The sequence below is a fragment of the Bos indicus genome, chromosome 6, assembly GCF_029378745.1.
Source record: "Bos indicus isolate NIAB-ARS_2022 breed Sahiwal x Tharparkar chromosome 6, NIAB-ARS_B.indTharparkar_mat_pri_1.0, whole genome shotgun sequence".
NCBI lineage: Eukaryota > Metazoa > Chordata > Mammalia > Artiodactyla > Bovidae > Bos > Bos indicus.
The window spans coordinates 69,689,801-69,710,330 of record NC_091765.1 but is presented as its reverse complement, the minus strand read 5'-3'; the positions used below and the strand labels follow the sequence as shown (position 1 = coordinate 69,710,330).

Below are 20,530 nucleotides of genomic sequence, written 5' to 3'. Positions count from 1 at the left end.
AAATGCTCTATGATGACAGATACTAAACAAAAAAACTGAGTTGAATTTTAGTACTACATTTTAAAATTACCCACCATCAAACCCAAATCTTATTTTACTTCAAATGGGAGTCAAAATGCCAAGAAAAAGTTACATTGATTAGCAAGGTCGATAACAATAACCAATTTTATCACTAAAAAAATTTCGCAAGAGATTTTTATTGGTTTCTCAAAAATCAGTTAATATTTTAATGTACAGTTTATAAACAAAATCACTGTATCTTGATTTTTACCAACATGAAAATGCTAATTTCCTTTCAAAACGCTGGCCTGGGGATTCTGGAGTCCAATCTAGCTCCTGACATACCTGTCATAATTGTAACACAGTTTTGTACTTAGCTTGCATCTATGTTAACACTGATCTAATTGCCACTGAATAATAAAGGACCAGCTTCCTCAATCTAATTTTCTATTTTAGCTGAAGGTTCTACCCATTTACAGAAGACCTGTGGTCATTCTCCTATTTCTAATTCAGTTTATCGCTGATTTTTTCCCCCTTGGATATGAATCATTATTATCTTTAAATGTACCTCAATCTCCACTCACTATATTATGTGGCCTGAATGCTTCTCTATAACCTATCAAATATGTAGAACTATGTATAAACTGGTAAGTCAAAATAATACTTCAGACAATGCATTAATTAGGGTTATGTTTAAATTTTTTCAGATTAACCATTTATTCAAAGAATTTCCTTCATTAAAAATTATTTATATCTATAATAAAAATATGGTACTGTAAGTATGCTCGAACGTGGTTCATCAGTAAAGATTTAGGTATAACTAACTTTTTAATATAAATTGAGGGGTTAAATCTTCAAGCAGAAAATGAATCTTTCCTAGTAGACATATAAACAGAATGTAATAAATAGATGGCCTCATTTTTTAAAGGGTGTTTAGAAAAGATAAGTTCAATTAGAAAAAGCCAGCTTTTTTAGCACAAAGGTTACTGGGCTATGACAATTTTGAGTGAGACCCATCCTGTGCTATTAACCCTAATAATACCAATAAAGGGAATGGAAGATGAACCACAGTAATTAATTACTATGAGTTCAAATTAACTGTGCATTTACATTGATTTTGTTCTATTTAAGGTACCTGTATAACTGTAAAGATGTTATATTACGAAGAAATACAGCTGGAAGTCTAGGCTTCTGCATCGTAGGAGGTTATGAAGAATACAATGGGAACAAACCTTTTTTTATCAAATCCATTGTTGAAGGAACACCAGCATACAATGATGGGAGAATCAGGTAATAATAATGACTGCTTAACAAAAAACTTATATTCAAAGATTGTGTTTTTTATGTGCAAAAGCTTGGCCCCATTTGAAATAAGGCATATATTTACTATGCCTTTTTTTATTGGTCATAAATTTGAAACATTTATGTTGCATTCCATTCCCAAGAAATCCAAAATTAAGTTATTCTTGATCCCATACAGCAACTTCTGATACTTTTAGAATTCTTTCTAAAACAAGCTGAATAATAGAATTTGACAGAATTTAAGTGATGGGTGTGGGGAGAATCTTAATTAGAATATAATCAAAACTGAGAAGCGTAGCAAAAACTAGGACCACCATAAAAATTGCATTAACTTCAGCTATGGCTCAAAATGTTAATCATATACCTTGTTCATTTATTTACTTTTTAGATGTGGTGATATTCTTCTGGCTGTCAATGGTAGAAGTACAACAGGAATGATCCATGCTTGCTTGGCAAGGATGCTAAAAGAACTTAAAGGAAAAATAACTCTCACCATTGCTTCTTGGCCTGGCACTTTTTTATAGAATGAATGATGGGTTATAGAAAAATAGGAAATCACAAGTAAGCTAAGTTGAAACAATGTATTTATCTTGTCAAATTTTTTTTTTATTTGAAGGCTATACTGTAAAAATATTAAACTGTAACATCAGGAAAAGTAGGATCTAATGAAAGCCAATTACACCTCAGAAAATGTAATTCTCAAAACATAAACATTACTAATTTTTATGCAGTGTGGAACATTTCTCATTACTCCACAGCTAAAATTTTCTATTCACTATAAAGCTCTTCAACAGCTGATATGGTTTGTATGCTCCCACTGAATTTAAATCATACAGTTTAATTAAAATTTGGTATGTGCTGAGGTCTGTAAAGCATTCATTATGGGCATTTTAAAAACAATTTCCAGACACAGGATTATAAAAGTGCACTGCTGACAAGTGTTCATCAAATGAGAAATAAATATTTTTCAAAAATTATATAGCTGTCCTTTAGTATGTGATACTAAGTGCATTTCTACCATCACTATTTAAAAGTTCCTAGTAATTCATTCTTTTAAAGCCATGTTGTTACCTTCACTGACAAACACCTCCTACGGGTTATCCCTAAAAATGCTCACAGAATTTTGTAAACTTGTATTTTCTTAAATGTTACAGAAAATTACTAAAGCTCTTGTCATTTATTTTAATTCACAATATAGCTAGTAACTGTAAAAACCCAACATGCTGCTCAACCAATAAGCCTTGAAAAAGCATCAAGAAAAGGCCAAACCACCTTGACCCTGGTTTGGCTCATGGAAGATGGCAGTGAGGCAGTTCAAATTTTTGTCAGTGATGAGTATCTGTCCATATGCCTGCTCTCTAGAAACTACAAGTTATTTTAGAGGCAACCCAAATGCCATTAGATTTTATTACTGTGGATATAAAAATTCCCTACTTAGTTTCACCATAAACCCAAATTTAGAACACTGAAAACCTGCTATAAAAAAGCTGTGATATCAAAATTGTATACGAGTTTTTTAATATGCAAAACCACAGTGCCACAACAGTGATGAGAAAAGACTAGTTTTAATCTCAATACGCAGAGGTACCTTTTGATGCCTTTTGCAGTGCAACCTCATAAGAGACTGGTATTTGATTAAGTCAAGAAAACCGGCCAAGACCTCTTCTGTGGGGGCTGACCCACTCTCTTGCCCCGAAAGTGTACTGCTTGCCCGATAAATCTTGCCTGCTTGAGCTGTAAAAAAAAAAAAAAAAAAGAAAGAAAGAAAACTGGCCAAGAGGGAACCTTGACTTTTATCAGATATTGTGTATGTACACAGCTAAACATAGCTCTTTAAATTCTCTGCTGAGTAACTCATTCATATTACTTTCTTCCATACAAAGTCATTACTGCCTTTTTATTTTTTAAATATTACAAGACAAAAATTTTAACTTAACATGAAAAATTCACTCTTTTATTTTGGAAGAGAAAATTAAATTTTCATACTAACAGAACAAGATGAAAGGCAAGTTTCTTAAACATTATCCAGAAAAATAACAAGATTTACAGTATCTACTTCTGGCATTACTATACACAAAAGGCCATGACCACGCCTATTCTGCAGGTGTAGCTTCGGTGCTCTCCTGTTCAGGGGCAGGCTCACTGCCAGCTTCTTTTCCTTCTTTGCTTCTTTTAGATTTTTTGTGCTTGTGTCTCCTATGACTGTCTCCTTCTTCACTTTCATGGCGACGTCTACTATTGCTGAAGAAAAAAAGAAAGGCATATTTTTCTTAATGTTTAACTACATAAGTAGTGACAAATCAACCCATTTTAGGTAAATTCTTGGTATAGCAATGGGTTTTAAATAACCTGATACTTTTTTTCTCAAATACATTTTGGAGAGTAATCACATTTTATGTGACTTCTATGCTGGGATTATACTTACATTTAATGCTCACCTTCACTGTTGTTATACTAGAACAGTAAGGCCCACATACTTTAGATTATGAGACTGACAAAATGCCCACTGTGCCGAGAGGGCCAGTAGGGACCATATACTTTATTCTAAAAGACTAATTACAAATTAGAAACTAAAATACTAAATCACAACAGGAAATACTTTCTAGAGTTGATTTTAGGCAATACACATTAAAATGTAATACTTTTTTTTGGGACTACAGGGCCCTGAATGTTCTTTGATTAAACTGAACATTGCTTTGTTTAATAATATTTACTACTAAAAATTGATTCATGACAAATTCCCTCCTGCTCAAGATAATGTAGTAAGTATAATTTTCATATATTTTTCATTTCATGCTAATTTTGGCTTATGGGTATTAAACATAATCTTGTTAGATTTCAAGGTCTTTGTTGAAATCTATAAAAGAACCAACTACTTTAACAGATTACTCTTGATCTTCTAATTAGGAACACATATATGCTCTAGTGGTTACTGGCAATGTTTGCTTCTACTTCCTGAAGTCAAATCAATTTCCCTGGCTTCAAACTGATTCACTATTTATTAAAGAGCAAACCTTCGAGAGGACTTGTGTCTGGTTTCCTCTTTCTCTCTGTGTCGTCTTTCTCTGTGTCGTTCTTCTTTCTCCCGACTTGCTCTGTGGCGCTCATAGCCTCTTTCTGCATACTCCCTGTATCTGTATCGTTCTTCATCACTGAAACAGAATAGAAACAAGTACTCTTGACAGCTGGACTGTTGATTCTGAACGACTTCAAACTACAAAAGAGGTGACCTGAGTCCAGAAGTCCCCATGTTAGCACCTTAAACAGAACAAGTGCAAAGTATGTGTCTACTGAACTGAGAGGAAAACAATGCTGCTCCCAAATTAGTACTAGATCTAATACAATACAAAATATACAATAATTACACAGGATCAAGTTTTTTCTATGCTTTCAGTTGTTACAGGGAAGAAATCTTATAAAAACAATGCTGTTTTTCTTCAGAAATTGGGAGCTGAAACTGATTTAAATTTTAATTCGCAGCTTCCCTTGTGGCTCAGCTGGTAAAGAAACTGCCTGCAATGCTGGAGACCTGGGTTTGATCCCTGGGTTGGGAAGATCCCCTGGAGAAGGGAACGGCTACCCACTCCAGTATTCTGGCCTGGAGAACTCCATGGACTGTAGTTTATGGGGTTGCAAAGAGACGGACACGACTGAGTGACTTTCACTTTACTTTACTTTTTATAATTAAAAGCATGTTTGCTTATCTCAGATTTCCAACCAAAATTCTTATATTTATAAAATCATAGGTAGACATTTAAAATTCTAAAAACATATTAAAACTATTTGGCTTTCAAATACAGATAAGGTTCTTAAGTTTTTGAATCACATAGAGTATATTCATCTAAAGAAGCAGTATAAACATTAAGAACAGTGTGACACCAAAACAACTTCCACAATATCCACACACAATGCGGGCTGAAAATTGGCTGTGTACACACTTGAATTCTGACATCCCAATAACTTAATACTACTGTGTGTGTGTCACTGGGGGTGGGATGGAGACGTGGCCATGGGAATAACTTCAAATCCGTATTAAGCTGCACCTCCATTTTCTGATCTTGGAGAAAATGGACTAGTGAAACTGGGACTGATGGCTAGTGTTACAAGCATAATCATCTTTACCTTCTGAGACTTCTCTTCAGGTCCTTGTGTGAAAATTGAGATATACTTCTGTTTTTTCTTAATCCTTCAAGTCTTTTTATTTAGCATACAAGCCAACATTCTCTACAGCCTAATATCAGTAAACTCTTTTAGAATGAATAAAAATATCTTTTGGAACACTGTTGCTAAAGAGCTATGGTTTCTATAAATATTATGTGTAATACAAATTATTAAATTAGTAATTTGTACACAGCATCAAGATGCTAAGGAATCTTAGAGAATAACAGGAAACAGAATCAGGTGGAAGTATAAGCCATATAAAAACCAATCAACCTAACAGTGGTCTCTTAGCAAAAGTGATAATTCAGGAGTGTTATACCTAATGCCAAGTCATATTGCTGACCAAGTTATTATTGCCTGTGATACATTTTTATTTTTAAAAGTATTCATATATGCAGACATATATATATATATATATATATATATATATATATGCACACACGCACATACACATGAAATAATTTTTTTCTAATCATAAATATGTACTTGGTATTGGGAAAATGGAAATGTGCCACCAGAAAGGTAATGCACTATGTCCGGCAGTGGGAAGTAGCAAGAGCAGTCTGGGCAGAGCAGGCCCAGGGGCATCCTGACTCTGCTATGGTCCAGGGTAAGTAACTTAACCTCTCTACAGTTTCCTCACCTGTAAAACTGGCAACAGTCTTTTCAGGGTTGTTGCAGAACTGACAATAGTATTTATAAACTGTGTCTGGAACAAGAGTAGGCAGGCCCTCAACAAACGGCCACTAACATGCAGGTTCATCCTCTTCATTAAATTTAATGCTAAAGTTTTCAGAAATGGAACCCTTTTTGTAAAGGTAACTAATAAAGCTTCTAAAAGGAGAATAAACTCGCACCTACCTACCATGACAAATATTAACATTAATGTTACCCTCTTTAAAAATGAGGTTCTTGGGACTTTCTTGATGGTCCGGTGATTAAGAATCCACCTTGCAATGCAGGGTACATGCGTTCAGTTCCTGGTCCAGGAAGATCTCACCTGCCGCAGGGCAACTAAGCCCCCGCGCTCTAAAGCCTGTGCTCCACACCAAGAGAAGCCACTGCAACAAGAGGCCCACGCGCCAACTGCCGGTGCACAGCAACAAAGAGCCCGTGTACCACAAGGAGGACCCAGCGCAGCCAAAAATAATTTTTTTCAAAATAAGCTCTTTGTAATGATTCCAACTGGATTTACATAAAAATAACTAAAGTCAATTATCTCACAATTTGTCATTTGTAACCTCTTTCCCTCTCACCCTGCCACCAATTTTTATTAGATTTGAGGCCTTTAAGATTCTGAAAGCAAGCCATCTGATGGGACCATTCCCACAGATGGTGGAAGATTTGGTCTCATACTCAAAATATAAAGACCCCTTCTCCGATAAGCAGCTGCAGCACAAAGGTTTTTCTGGGCCTGGAAATCATTAGAGCTCATTTCGAACATCCTAGAATGACCAGCCTTCCCTCTGGCCCACAATTTAGCAGCCTAAAAAACACGTTGAAATTTGTCTGTAATTTTCAAAACAATGACTCTGTAATTTGTAACACAACACATACTACATGCCATATTGCTAAAATGTCAGTCTTGAGGAAAAACAGCCTTTACTTATACTTCACTTGGATTTTCCAGAGAACACTATTTCTGGGATAATTCAGAACAACACAAAATTCTTCCACCTCTTTTCCCCTCTCTGGCCTTGAACTTTTAGTCAGATTTAGGTAAACATTACTTCTGATGCCCTACAGCTAGCAACCTGAAAATCAAATGTGGTTTAACGATTAACACTTTTTAGCACCAATAAAAATTGAGTGGAATCTGTGCATGGGTGTCTGAAATTAAACTCAAAGTATTTTATAAACACTGTATTATTCATGCAAAGTAAACCTTTATGAGCTCTAGCAAAGCAATTCATTTTAGGCTTCTTTCCTATTAAGTTTTGCATTACATTCCTTACCTTGTGAACATGTGCATTCAAGAGATAACAGTACTATCTCAAATATATTACTTTTAACTACATTAGAAACAATTCAACTTTCTGGAAAGTAGTGCCCTTGAATTTAACAGAATTTGTGCACTTTTTTTGACTAAAGTTAACAGCACATTTCCCACCACACAAACTTGAAACATATACTACACACACAGATACGAACATATGTATGGACCATGCTGCTACTGCTAAGTCACTTCAGTCGTGTCCGACTCTGTGTGACCCCATAGACCGCAGCCCACCAGGCTCCTCCGTCTCCGGGATTCTCCAGGCAAGAACACTGGAGTGGGTTGCCATTTCCTTCTCCAATGCATAAAAGTGAAAAGTGAAAGTGAAGTCGCTCAGTCGTGTACGACTCTAAGCGACCCCATGGACTGCAGCCTACCAGGCTCCTCCAACCATGGGATTTTCCAGGCAAGAGTACTGGACTGGGGTGCCATGCTGCTGCTGCTGCTAAGTCGATTCAGTCGTGTCCGACTCTGTGTGACCCCATAGACGGCAGCCCACCAGGCTCCCCCGTCCCTGAGATTCTCCAGGCAAGAACACTGGAGTGGGTTGCCATTTCCTTCTCCAATGCATGAAAGTGAAAAGTGAAAGGGAAGTCACTTAGTCGTGTCCAACTCTTAGCGACCCCATAGACTGCAGCCTACCAGGCTCCTCCATCCATGGGATTTTCCAGGCAAGAGTACTGGAGTGGGGTGCCATTGTACCTTCACTTATTTAGTCAATAAAATTTTACCAGGTGCCTACAATGTATAAGTCATATTATTAGGAGCTATTAGAGAAAAAAGATTAATAAATCTTACTGAGTTTCTTTCTGCACTTTTTTTACACAAAACTTTAAACTTCCAACCACAGTGCTAGTTAAGGTGACAATTATTATATGGTTAATCTGTAATGATAGTATATGAGTAATTCTGTATCCTCAGCACACAACTTTGTCCCTGGCACATAACGGGGATTCAAAGAATGTCAGTTAATGAATGAAAGAATTAATCCGATTCCCCACGACCTCCAAAAGACGAAAGAAAAAACAAATATCAAGTACAGAAAAATAAGGAAAACAAAGGCAATAGAATTTTTAAACTACCTAATTCCAAGACTAGAAATGATTTTAAGTAATATCTCAACCATATTTCCAGTAGATACCATACTGTTGGTTTAATTTCTCTATGCTTCCATTCTCTCACCTGACAAGTTAAAATTTAGACTGGATAATCCTCAAGAACCTTTTTGGATTAAGAAGTATATGATTACATGATCACATCTAACAAAACAAATGTCTGAATCAAGCATATGCTCACATCCTGAACTAATACATTGCTTCATCTCACCAAGCAAAATCGGAAAACTGTGTACCTGTGTATCTTATGCATAAAAATAGCTGATAAAGCAAGAAAAAGTTATCTTAAACATATTTCATTCTACATTGTAAAGGTACCTCAATGGATATGTTAATTAGAAAGATGTTCATATCAATGTCTTGATAGTGATAAAGGGTGATTTTTAACCATTTCAAAACCTATCTAGCTAGCACAGTTTCACCAAGAGTTTTCAAGATCATTTTTTCTCTATTGTATTCACCCTCCTCCCGATATGTGTACGTCATTTTATTCACCGACATAGTCATTATGTGCCAGGCATAAATGGACAAAGGGCTGAGAACAGAGAGATGAAAAATGGTAGTCAATGCCCTGAAAGAGGCTTACTAAGACAGACATGCTCTAAAGAAAATACATAAAGTGCTTAGGAAGTATGTGAAGGAATAATTACATTCTTTCTTTCAGGTTCAGAGAAGCTCGCGGAAGACAAATGTGAGCAGAACCTTGAAGAATCAGTAAAAATTTGTGAGGCAGTAAAGGATAGGAATAACATGAAGGAAGGAGGTATTAAAACTGTGAGGATTTCCAGATGTACAACTAGTTCACTATAGACAGAGCATGCAGTATATTGGCTTGGGAGAGAATTGGGGTTAAAATACAGAAGGGTGCACTGGACTTGTGACTTATGGGTCACAAAAAGAATTTTGAATTCCTTCTTTTGGCTAGCAATAAGTGAGTTCTTTCCAATGGCACAAAGTTTTAGGGAATCAATTTCCATATCCTGAACTTCCATATTTATTCTTTCCTAAATGTGCTTAGTCATTTAGTCGTGTCCAACTCTTTGCAACCCCATGAACTGTAGCCTGCCAGGTTCCTCTCCATGGGATTCTCCAGGCAAGAATACTGGAGTGAGTAGCCACTGCCATCTCTAATTCCTTCCTAAATATGGAGTGCCTAATGATACACCAGCAGGTAAAACATCACACCATTTCTCCAGTTAATCTCTTCTCCATCATGTTCCTGATCTTTTACAAAAGAAAGGCATTCTTTTCAACAATTTTACTACAGTACATTATTGGCTCAGGGTATAAAAACCATCATGGCATCTAAGTTAAAATATTAGTGTCAGTAAGATCAATTTTATTCCAGGAACCATAAAGTTTTTACAGGGCTTTAGGCCTTTATCTCTTATATATTCTTCTGTTACAAAGTATGAAGTAAGAAATGGAATATTTTGGCCTGTGTCTTGAGACATTCTAACTTCAGATATACTGTAGAGGAGTATGGTGGGAGTCCTAAGAATTTTCCCTGAACTAGTAAAAAAAAAAAAACAAAACCTAAAATTCCTTCTGAAGGAAAGCAAAACAAAGTGTTGGGGAGGCAGCACCTTATTTTGAGTTCTGTGACTATTTTATCTTAGACAAGGGATATGGATTAACTCATTTAACAGAACAAGAAAAATGAAGTTAGACTTTCCCCCCACAGAAATTGGGTCTGTCATGTGGCTGGCTGGCTTGCCAATAAAGAGGAGCTATATTTCATGAATTATTTGCTAGCTATTTTCCATAAATGGAATGGGGGAGTAAATTTCTATTGTTCTAAGCTACAAGTCTGTGGTACTTTTATTGTTATACTGAGTAACAATTGGTGATTTCTTTGCTTTTAAGAAAACTGAGCCATGAGCTTATGGATCCTTAAAAGGAACTTCTGATGATATGTTAATTGTATAATTTTGACATATCACTAAATCTTAAAGTGCTCAAATAATTGTGACAGAGCCACAGCAAAATTCCATTAATTCTTATTTACGTATTTCATGTGAACAAGGTTTGTCAGGGCTTACATATATACAATAAAGAAAGAAAGACATATAATAACAGCAAAGCCTTTCTTCCCCCTAACAACAGTAACATTCATTTATGGATACAAACGTTAATTAAGAGATGGGCAGAAGCTCTTTCATCACATAAAGGAATGTAGCTCCAGTAAATTATTTTCAGAATTTGCATTATATTTATATATAGAAATAAATCATGATGACCAAAATCAGAAAAAAATTTTAAATACTTAATAGTATGGTCATTACATTTTTAATACATTAACTTACATAGGTATGTTGCAGGGTAAATAGGATGGATAATTAAAAATACTTTTTCATAATAAAAATACTTTACATTAGAATAAAATTCTTTCGGGACATGGTTCAGAAATAAGAATTTAGGCATAAAAAGAAATGCAGAGTTTCCAACTGTTAAAGAGAGCTTGCTTATACATTTTAAAAAGATGGATAATGATGTTTAACAAATCACTGTAGTATCCTTAATCCACTGGATATGTTCAAAAGAGTAACGATAACTTTCAAAATTATGATACTTATAACAGACTGGAAATTTTATCTATCTGGTTGGTTGGTTGGTTTAGTTGCTAAGTTGACCCCATGGACTGTAGCCTGCCTGGCTCCTCTGTTCATGGAATTCTCCAGGCAAGACTACTGGAGTGGGTTGTCATTTCCTTCTCCAGGGGACCTTCCCGACTTGAAGCAAACCCGGGTCTCTTGCACTGCAGGCAGATTCTTTACCAATTAGCCAAATGTTTATACTTAAAATGAAAAATTTTATGTGGCAAGATAAAAATACATGAAGGGGTATGACATTTTCAAAACTGTTTTAAGGAAGAAACGAACAAACAAATTTGGACACTGTTGCTTTAGATAGTGGGAAGTCCTTATGAATTACACGACAGCCTTGATGCTTTTAAAATGGCTATCCTCACTACTCTTCAAACAATCCTTTCCAAGTTGAATTGTATTTTCCATTCTGGCACTGAATAAAAATTCTGAAGTGCATATAAAATACATGTGTATAAATTCCTGAGCACTGAACATACCTGTTGAAGACACTCGGTGTGGGACTGTGATCACGCTCCCTTTCCCTCTCTCTGGTGCGTTCTCTTTCTCTGTCTCGATCACGATCTCGCTCTCGGTCTCTGTCTCTGTCTCTATCTCGGTCTTTCTCTCTTCTTGAGTAATAGTCCCATTGCTTGCTGGTGTCCACAAGACTAGGCCATGAAGGAGTAGAACCGGGAAGGTGGGGAAAGGCAACTAAAGAGAAAGAATAATAATCAAAAATAAAAGTTATGGTACTTAAAAAACAAAAGAGAAAGATGAGGAAAAAAAGGTAAAAATCCCACAAAAATGCTTCATTAGATTAAAAAGAAAATTACTTAGTATGTAGAAAAGAGAATACATGGTGAATACCCACAGTCTGGGGACATGGCCAGAAACAAATCTTAAAGATTTGACCCTTCATTTGAAAGGTGGACAGCAAACCAGAATTAGATACATCACCAACTTCCCAATATAGCAAAAATATAAATCAGAATACATTAGGATATCTTCAGAGTGCTGAGACAAAGTAACGGTCAACCCAGAAATGTGTACTCAAAATTATATTTGAAGAATAAAACAAAAGACATTTAGAAACAAAAAATAAGCAAAAGTTATAAACAGAGTTCACACACAAAAATAACTTCTATTAGATATATGCATAATGCATTTCAAGAGTAACCACTAAAAAAAAATAGAGATAAATATATTATTTCAGAACAATGTAGGGAAAAAGAATATTTTAAAAAATCACCTGAAAATTTCAGTCACTTCACAACAGAAAGAATGGGGATATGCAAGACAAGTTTGAATGGCTCAAAAATCACAGTAATACAAAGAGGATGGAATTAATCACTTAAGTGACAGAAACTGTTGATTTGTATTTTTAAAAATTCTACCTATATTCTGAACATTAAACATAAAAACACAAGATGGTTGAAAGTGAAAGGATGGGAGAAAAAATGGAAAACACTTATATCCCCTAATTTCCATATGAGTAACTGTATAAGTGGCAAAGCATTCTCATACTAAAAGGATCACCCGAGGAAGAATGACTACGTGAAGATAGAGGATGCAACTCACTAAGAACACAGAACAAATTAAACTTCCAAATATCTAACAACATAGCCTTACTTTCTAAAATAAAAATTAATAAAAATAATACAGGTAGAAACAGAAAAATCAACCACGATCATTGGGGACTAATGTAATTTTTCAATTATCGACACTTTAAGCAAACAAAAAAAAATCACTACAGATATATAAGGACTGAGCAAAACACTGTTAATAGAGTTGATTTAATGAACATAACATGGAAATCTGCCAGGCAGGTAAAGAATACTCATTCTCTTCACCCATATGAAACATTTATGAAAATATATTATGTTCTTTCAAAGCATAATAGACATCATGTTTTCTGACCACCACACAATTTAAATTAGAAGTAAAAATGAAAAGTTATGGGAAAATAATCTCCATTTATTTCAAATTTAAAACACATTTCTGATAACTCAGGGGTGAGTCAAATATGTCATAAATTTAAAATCATTTAAAAACTGAACACAAAGAAAAGTACAATATGTCAAAAGTCTAGAGATGAAAACTGTTCTGAAGGAAATTATTCTTAAAAAAACCTGCATTACAAAAGATGGAACGTGAATGAATTAAACTTTCAACTTATGAGCTTAGAAAAAAGTAGTATAATCCAACAGAAGGGAGACAAGAAATCATGTCAGCAGAAAACTAGCATGTAGTAAACAAAGGCAGAAGTTGGCTTTTAAAGACTAGATGAATAAAACATAATAATCTTCTGACAAGATTAGGAAAAGAGACCTTATAAAAAAATATCAGAACCAGTAAGGGACTACGACTACAGATGTTACAGGGATACAGAGAGTATTACATATTTTAGACCAACACATTAATTCAAAGAAATCTTGACTAGTCCTGTAATTATTAAAGACATTAAATCAGCAATTTAAAACCTTCCCACAAGACCAGATGGCTTTTACAGGTGACTTTTACTCATTTATAAGGTACAGACCAGTTGAATAATACAAAAACTTTCAGAGAATGGGAAAAAAGATTATCCCCTTAACTTATCCCATGTGGCTTGTATAACCTTAATACTAAAACCAGTTAAGGACAATAGAAATAAAGGAAAATCACGGAACAGTATTACATATAAACTTATTATATGTGGACTTAGATGTCAAAATTCTAAGTAAGTCTGTATTTATTTTAAAAAAGTAATCAGTTGTGACCAAATTAGGTTTATGTCAGCAAATAAACAGTGGTTTAATATTAGAAAAACTTAGAAATCTGCCACATTAACAGAGAAAGAAAACAATACGATCAACTCAGAAAGCATCTGATGAAACTCAATATCCATTCAGTTTAAAAGCCCTTGGAAAACTAGAAGAGATTTTCCTTATTATGACAGAGGGTTCTATCAAAAATCTGAGAGTAAAAATTTCATAGTATAAATATAAAAGCATTTCCTTAAAAAAAAATTTTTTTAAAAGGGTAGGTGGGGTGGTTCCAGACAAGAACTCCACTTGCAGTACTTCAACATGATACAGAGGTCCTAGTCAGAACAGTAAGACCAAAAAATGAGGGGGATGGGGTGTGACGAATAAATACCTGAAAAGGAAAGAAGGGCAGATGATACTGCCTGAGTTCTACAGGTAACAGCTACGAAGTATATATTGATATACCTGTTATACATATAAATAAAACAAAACCCAATTCTATTTCTAAATACAAGCAAATACAAACAGAACATGTAGCTTAAATGAAGATACTATTTATAAGGACAATAAAAACATCAGGTACCTATGACTAAATCTAACTAAAGATGTCTAAGAAGTGTATGGAGAGGTACAGCACTCAATTGGAACACATTAAAGAATATCTCCATAAATGGAGAGAATGCTTGTTCAGACGTTAACTCAATGTTGTAAGGTATGAATTCCTACAAACTGATCTAGAGCATCAAGATGATAAAATATAGTAAGAGAAAGGACTCTGGCGACAGGCTGCATGGTTTCAAATTCTGACCTGACTATGCCACTTACTGTGTGACATTGGGCAAATTACCTAATCTGGCTGTTCTTAAATTCCCTAGTCCATAAAACAATGATCATAACAGTATGCCTGCTTTATAAGGCTGTCAGGATTACTTGAATCAATAGTTTGTCATATTGTAAACATAATATGAGTTAGTCATTAATAAAAATCTCAATAGTTTTCAATGAAACTTGAAAAGTTGATTCTAAAATAGATATATAAGAACAATGGCCCAAAATCACTTCTGAAGCAGAGTAAGATAGCTTTTGCTAAAACAGATATCAGATTTACTATAAAACTCAAAATTAAAGAGTTTTATAGTAAGTGTGGCACTATTAGCATAGGGATAATTAAAAACTAACCAAATGAATAGTCTTGAAAGCTAAGAAATAGATACATGCGTGCAGGGAACTTGATACACAAATGGAGATGACACTATAGCTACCTAAGGAAGGAGGGACAATTACATCCTTACTAAAGAAATGAAAAATATTCTGTTAAGTAACCTGGAATATATGTAAGATTAATTATTTCTAGAGTAAGTATTTTTTAATTCCTTTTAAGATAGTACTTTAAACCATGGGAGCATGGTTCTACTATTTTAAAGTATTTAAGTATTTTACTGGTTTAAATTGAATCCGAGCAATTAAAAAATAACACTTACCATTGCCATATGGAAAAGCACGTGCAGAACGACTATCATAACCAGAGGAATGTCCACTGTCAAAGAAAAATGTATTTTTACGTGTTGCAAGTTCTGAATTTTAGCTTGGTGCAAATGCAAAACATAAGGTAGAATTATGACTTTTACTTAACCACCATATAATTTGTTCTGTTTGTTTTTGTTTGTTCTTGGTTGCTCAGTTGTGTCCGACTCTTTGCAACCCCATGGACTGTAGCCCGCCAGGCTCCTCTGTCCATGTAGTGTTAGGTTTAACACTGTTAAATAGCCTGTGTTTCCAGTACTAAAAAATTAAGTTATTATGGAATTACAACCACCATATAATGGTAGCTGCAATTCCATAATAACTTTATTTTTTAATACTGAAAACACAGACTATTAACAGCATTAAGCCTAACACTAAATGTAAAGAAGATACAGCTTGTTATTATTTAACATGAATAGTCCAATCAATTCAGCCTGACACAAGAGAGAACAGAAACTTTGAGGCTGACAGAGTACTTCAGACATAGTTAAAATTTAGCCTTAAAAAACTAACACAGGTATACCTGTGGCGGATTCATTTTGATATTTGGCAAAACTAATACAATATTGTAAAGTTTAAAAAAAAAAACAAAACTAATTTTAATGAATAAAAATCAGAAATTCCACCCTACTGACAGACTCAACAAATACTACTTCTTAACATTTTGAATGAGAAAACAAATATATGTTTAACAGGGATTTAAAATTAAATGCTTATGGTCTCACAAGTCACACTTTGCTGAGTTTTATCATTTCTTCTGAAAATCATATGCAGTTTGAAGCTACTGATTTAAAGTTCCCATGATTCTTCTTTAGTCTGAATCACTTTCTCAGAAATACAGTAATTTTTTTAAATAGAGTTTTTTGCCACTTAAGAGGAAATAATAATAGCTACCATTTATTGGTTAGTTCTGTCTGCCAAGAATGGTGCTGATGCTTTATATTCACCTGAGTTGTTTTAATCTTCATAATTCTATCAACCCCATTTGGCAAAAGAGGAACCCGAGTCTCAATGAGTTATTATGCACCCTGCCTTGCCACAAAGCTGGGAAATTTTGAAGCCAAATTTGAACCAGGTTTGTGTGATTCCAAAGCATATGCTGTTAAACATGGTATTGCCATCCATGAGGTAAATGTTCTTTACCACAGCATTCCAAATAACATGAACTATAAATACAGGGTATAAAAAATAAGGTAACTGCCAGGCAAAAGGGATCCGTTCTTCCTCTGTGGAAGCCAAGTTGCATTGGGTAGCAAGGAATAAGGCAGCTTTTCTTTACTGTGGTCCCTGATAACAGCTGTCCTTACTTAATCCTAAAACAGACATGCATTATTCATAATTTCTAGTCATCTGTTTGTATATCCCACAAAACTTGACTATAGGCAAGTTTTTACCAATCTAGCGGTTTCTTTAATAAGAGTACCATAAATCAAAGCAATATATTTCAAAATACTATTCATTTCGTTTTCTTTGTCCTCTTCTGTAATTAAGTATAGGTCCAATATCTTATCTGAGAGTAAATAATACAGATCTAGACTTATGAATTAAAAGGCAGGTACTACTGTTTACAAAATTAAATCTTTGAAAATATTACCAAGATACATATGATTCTTCTGTCAAAAGCCTATGAATGATAAAAAATTTACAGTGTCCATACTGATTACCTTTCTATTGTTGGTATAAGAGATGGAGGTGGAGCACCTGGTGGAGGAGGAAAACCTGAAACATTCAATCATAAGATAAAAAGAAGTTAGAATGTAACACAATGTCGACTTAAAAGTTGTGTGTCACTATATTTCTCTGGGACTATAACGTGCTTCTCTATGTTATAATGGACAGGAAAAAAATGGAGCTTAAATTTATAAACAGATTTTTGGATCAATATTAACTTTGAATGAACAGTCTGGTCTAATACACAGAGCACAAACTGGGAGTCAGGACACTCGGTCTTATTTTCAGCACCACACACAGCCCATTTTGTGAGTATAAGAAAGTTAATCTCAATGCCTTACCTTTTCCATATATTAAACAGTAGTAGGACTGCCACCAGATACATTTAAAGTATTTTAGAAGAAAAGCAAATAAAATAACATTTACCTCTTTCAAAAATATTTTGAGAGTTTAGATGTATAGAAATGGCCTTAAAATGCATAATTTTTAAATAAAATCTTACCAGTAAATATATAATGCTTAAGGCTGAGAATATCCATCATAAAATGTGTTTTAAATAGCACAACCCTAAAGAACTAATTCACAAAGAAAAGCACATAATGTAGTTTTTAAATTAGTTTAGAAAGGAAATAATGTGCAGCTTTATATCATGAGGTCTGCATTCTGAATAATTCACAAAACCTAGATGAAATACCACAGAATACGGCTACCAGGGACCTTAACAGTTAATCTACTCTGCACTTTCAAATTCAGTCAGGCAATGAAGCATCTCAACAAGGCTTGAAAAGTCTACAACTTACAATACCAATTCTTTATGACATCAATTTCTGCCAGGTTTTAAGGACCCTGACTATTAGGAAGTACATTAAATTATGTAATTTAAATCTCTCATACTACAATTCACATACTGATCTTAATGAGGACAAGAAGCAATCCAACAAAATACATGTTTGGAAACACTTCCACTAAGCCTTTTTAGTATTCTATGTAAAAATGAATCTCAGTTCTCCTACCCCTTTTCAAATGTCCATTTAAATCAATTTTTAGCCTTGTTTCAAGCTGTTTTAAATCCACCATGCTCATTTTCACTGTCGAGTTTTAGGTTCTCCTCTATTAAATATCTTAGCAGTGTAAAACTTAGCAATTACTACTTAGTCCTAGAGTCCACAATCCTATTTTAGACAATCTTACAATCACATTTTTCTTAACCTATAAAGACAGACCAATGACTCCTTTAAGACTTCTCCTGATAGGTCTTTTTCAGCCACACTCATACACAATCAGTGACTCTCTATCTGACAACTAAATACGTATACTATCCTAAGCTATTTAAACTCCACTATTTATCAAGGTCATTTTGAATTCAGACCCACCCTTCCAAGCACTGTCACCTCTCATCTCTTTACATTTCATGTCTTTTAATACTGAACTTCATAAACACACTTGCTATCATATCTGCATCACACTACAAAAGAAAAAAAAAAATCACCCTGAAAAACTATTAAAAAAAAAAACACACTGGGCCACATGTAACACTCCTGTTGATCATATTCTTACAAGAGTGAACAATTAAATCACTGCTCTATGAACAATCATCTGACCAGCTGTCAATCTACCAGTGTGGTTCAGAACATATTTTCTCACAATATTAAGTTATGTCAGGAGGGTAAAAACAATCAGAAACCATGATAAAATCAAGATAAAGGGAACTTTCTCTTCTCTTGCAGTCACTTCATCATATAAAAAATTCTTTGGTTTGAAAAAACAATTTTTGATAAAAATTTTCTTTTTAATCCTATACTGTTTTCAATAAATTGATATGGTAAGAATTTTTTCAGAATCTCTATTTCTACAGAAATGGGTAAGACAGGTATAAGAAAACTAAATATCTTAATCAAAACTGGAATGAAGCAAAGGCAGAGCTGAAAATAGGACCTTGAAATCCCAATAACCTATTTTATATTCTAACCACATCAACACCGTCCCTCCTGTAACTATAAGCTTGAAATTTCATGTTTATTAACAATGATGGAGAAAACATGAAAAAAGTTTTACCTGGAGGTGGTACAGTTATTGGAATACCTAAAAAACAAGTGATGAAATTTAATATAGTAACTGGATTTCAAAACCTGTTATGTACTTATGCCATCACGAAAGAAAACTTTGAAATAAAACCCCTCGCCTCATCGTCCTGGCTTATTCACTCAAAAGCAGCATTCTGTTTTCTTGCACAGGACCAACAATTCGAGTATAATATCAGACTTCCTGATGAAAACCCAGTCTAACAACTTGATAACAAGATTTCCCCACTAATTGTAACCATGAACAAAGTGAGACGTTAGTTAAAAAAAGCACCTTTGTGCACACACAAATATCAAACTCCATGAAATTAACACTAAGCTTGATAATCAACATCTGATTTTGTTATTTTAACAGTATAATAGGCAAAGTGATAAGGGGCTCTTAAATACTGCAGGTAGTACAAGGTAACTCGGAAGATGATGGATATTCACTTTAGTAAAGCTATGAGGGATGTTCAAATATGGACATGAATTGTTTTTATTGGTGATAGGAGTGTGGAAAGGTTATTATTTCCCTTGACTTGTGGGAGTAGAGACAAGGGATATAGCCAATTCATATATTTACATCCCTAGGGCACGCTAAGATGAATGTAGTGGTTTACTTCAACAGAAGTCAGTAAATACTAATTTGAGTGACTCTCACTCGCACACATTATAATCTTTAAATGAATAAACTACATATAAACATTCTCAATTTACATTGGTCAAGAAAGTGAAAGTGTTACTCGCTCAGTCGTGTACGACTCTTTGCGACCCCATGGACTGCAGCCCACCAAGCTCCTCTGTCCATGGAATTCTCCAGGCAAGAATACTGGAATGGGTAGTGATTCCCTTTTCCAAGGGTTCTTCCTGACCCAGGGTTAGAACCTGGGTCTCCTGCATTGCAAGCAGATTCTTTATCATCTGAGCCACCAGGGACTCTTCAAATGCGCCCTTAAATCCTAATTTAAAATTTACGTGTCATGCAAATTATAATTTTCTTGTTTGAAGAAAAATGACATTTCTAAGTAGAAAAATTTCCAATATGAAAAATTTTTTCAAGAAAAACATTAAATCACAAAGAACTTCAACAAAGTCAGAATGCTTTACTAAATCCTATCTTTAAAAACTACATCAAAACTATTCCCAAAGAGGAAAAGTAACCTAAATTCATTAACTAAGTACATAGGAAAAAATAATGAAAAAAATTGCTTTCAAATGTTTGCTTGTCAATGGAAACATCTGCTAATAATTTAAAAATTTTCTACGTGTTTTACCAGATTAAGAGGTTTTATTCAAACAGAACTTAAGGAAATAAGTAGGCCTTAAAATGGAGAATGAAGCACCTTACTTAACCACCCATGCA

The 20,530-nt window shown here is 34.4% G+C and overlaps 2 protein-coding genes across 21 annotated transcripts in view; one reads left to right on the top strand and one right to left on the bottom strand.

Annotated features, from left to right (window-relative positions):
• The window catches only part of LNX1 (ligand of numb-protein X 1), a 190,863-nt gene extending 184,185 nt beyond the window's left edge, over positions 1–6,678 (top strand). For 6 of the 7 annotated variants that reach the window (XM_019962749.2, XM_019962748.2, XM_070791428.1 and 3 more), the window contains 2 exons: positions 1,132–1,290; positions 1,691–2,279. In XM_019962749.2, coding sequence (XP_019818308.2) covers positions 1,132–1,290; positions 1,691–1,826 — 295 coding nt within the window. In that variant the 3' untranslated portion in view covers positions 1,827–2,279. Of the gene's footprint in view, positions 1–1,131; positions 1,291–1,690; positions 2,280–6,425 lie in introns of those variants that run through there. The other variant, XM_070791430.1, reaches the window with a different exon arrangement.
• The window catches only part of FIP1L1 (factor interacting with PAPOLA and CPSF1), a 65,006-nt gene continuing 47,703 nt past the window's right edge, over positions 3,228–20,530 (bottom strand). For 8 of the 14 annotated variants that reach the window (XM_019962752.2, XM_019962757.2, XM_019962753.2 and 5 more), the window contains 6 exons: positions 19,160–19,186; positions 17,098–17,152; positions 15,391–15,446; positions 11,660–11,873; positions 4,317–4,454; positions 3,228–3,543 (listed from right to left, as the gene is read on the bottom strand). In XM_019962752.2, the coding sequence (XP_019818311.1) occupies positions 3,396–3,543; positions 4,317–4,454; positions 11,660–11,873; positions 15,391–15,446; positions 17,098–17,152; positions 19,160–19,186 (638 nt within the window). In that variant the 3' untranslated portion in view covers positions 3,228–3,395. The remainder of the gene's footprint in view (positions 3,544–4,316; positions 4,455–11,659; positions 11,874–15,390; positions 15,447–17,097; positions 17,153–19,159; positions 19,187–20,530) is intronic. The other 6 variants (XM_019962761.2, XM_019962754.2, XM_019962764.2 and 3 more) reach the window with 2 other exon arrangements.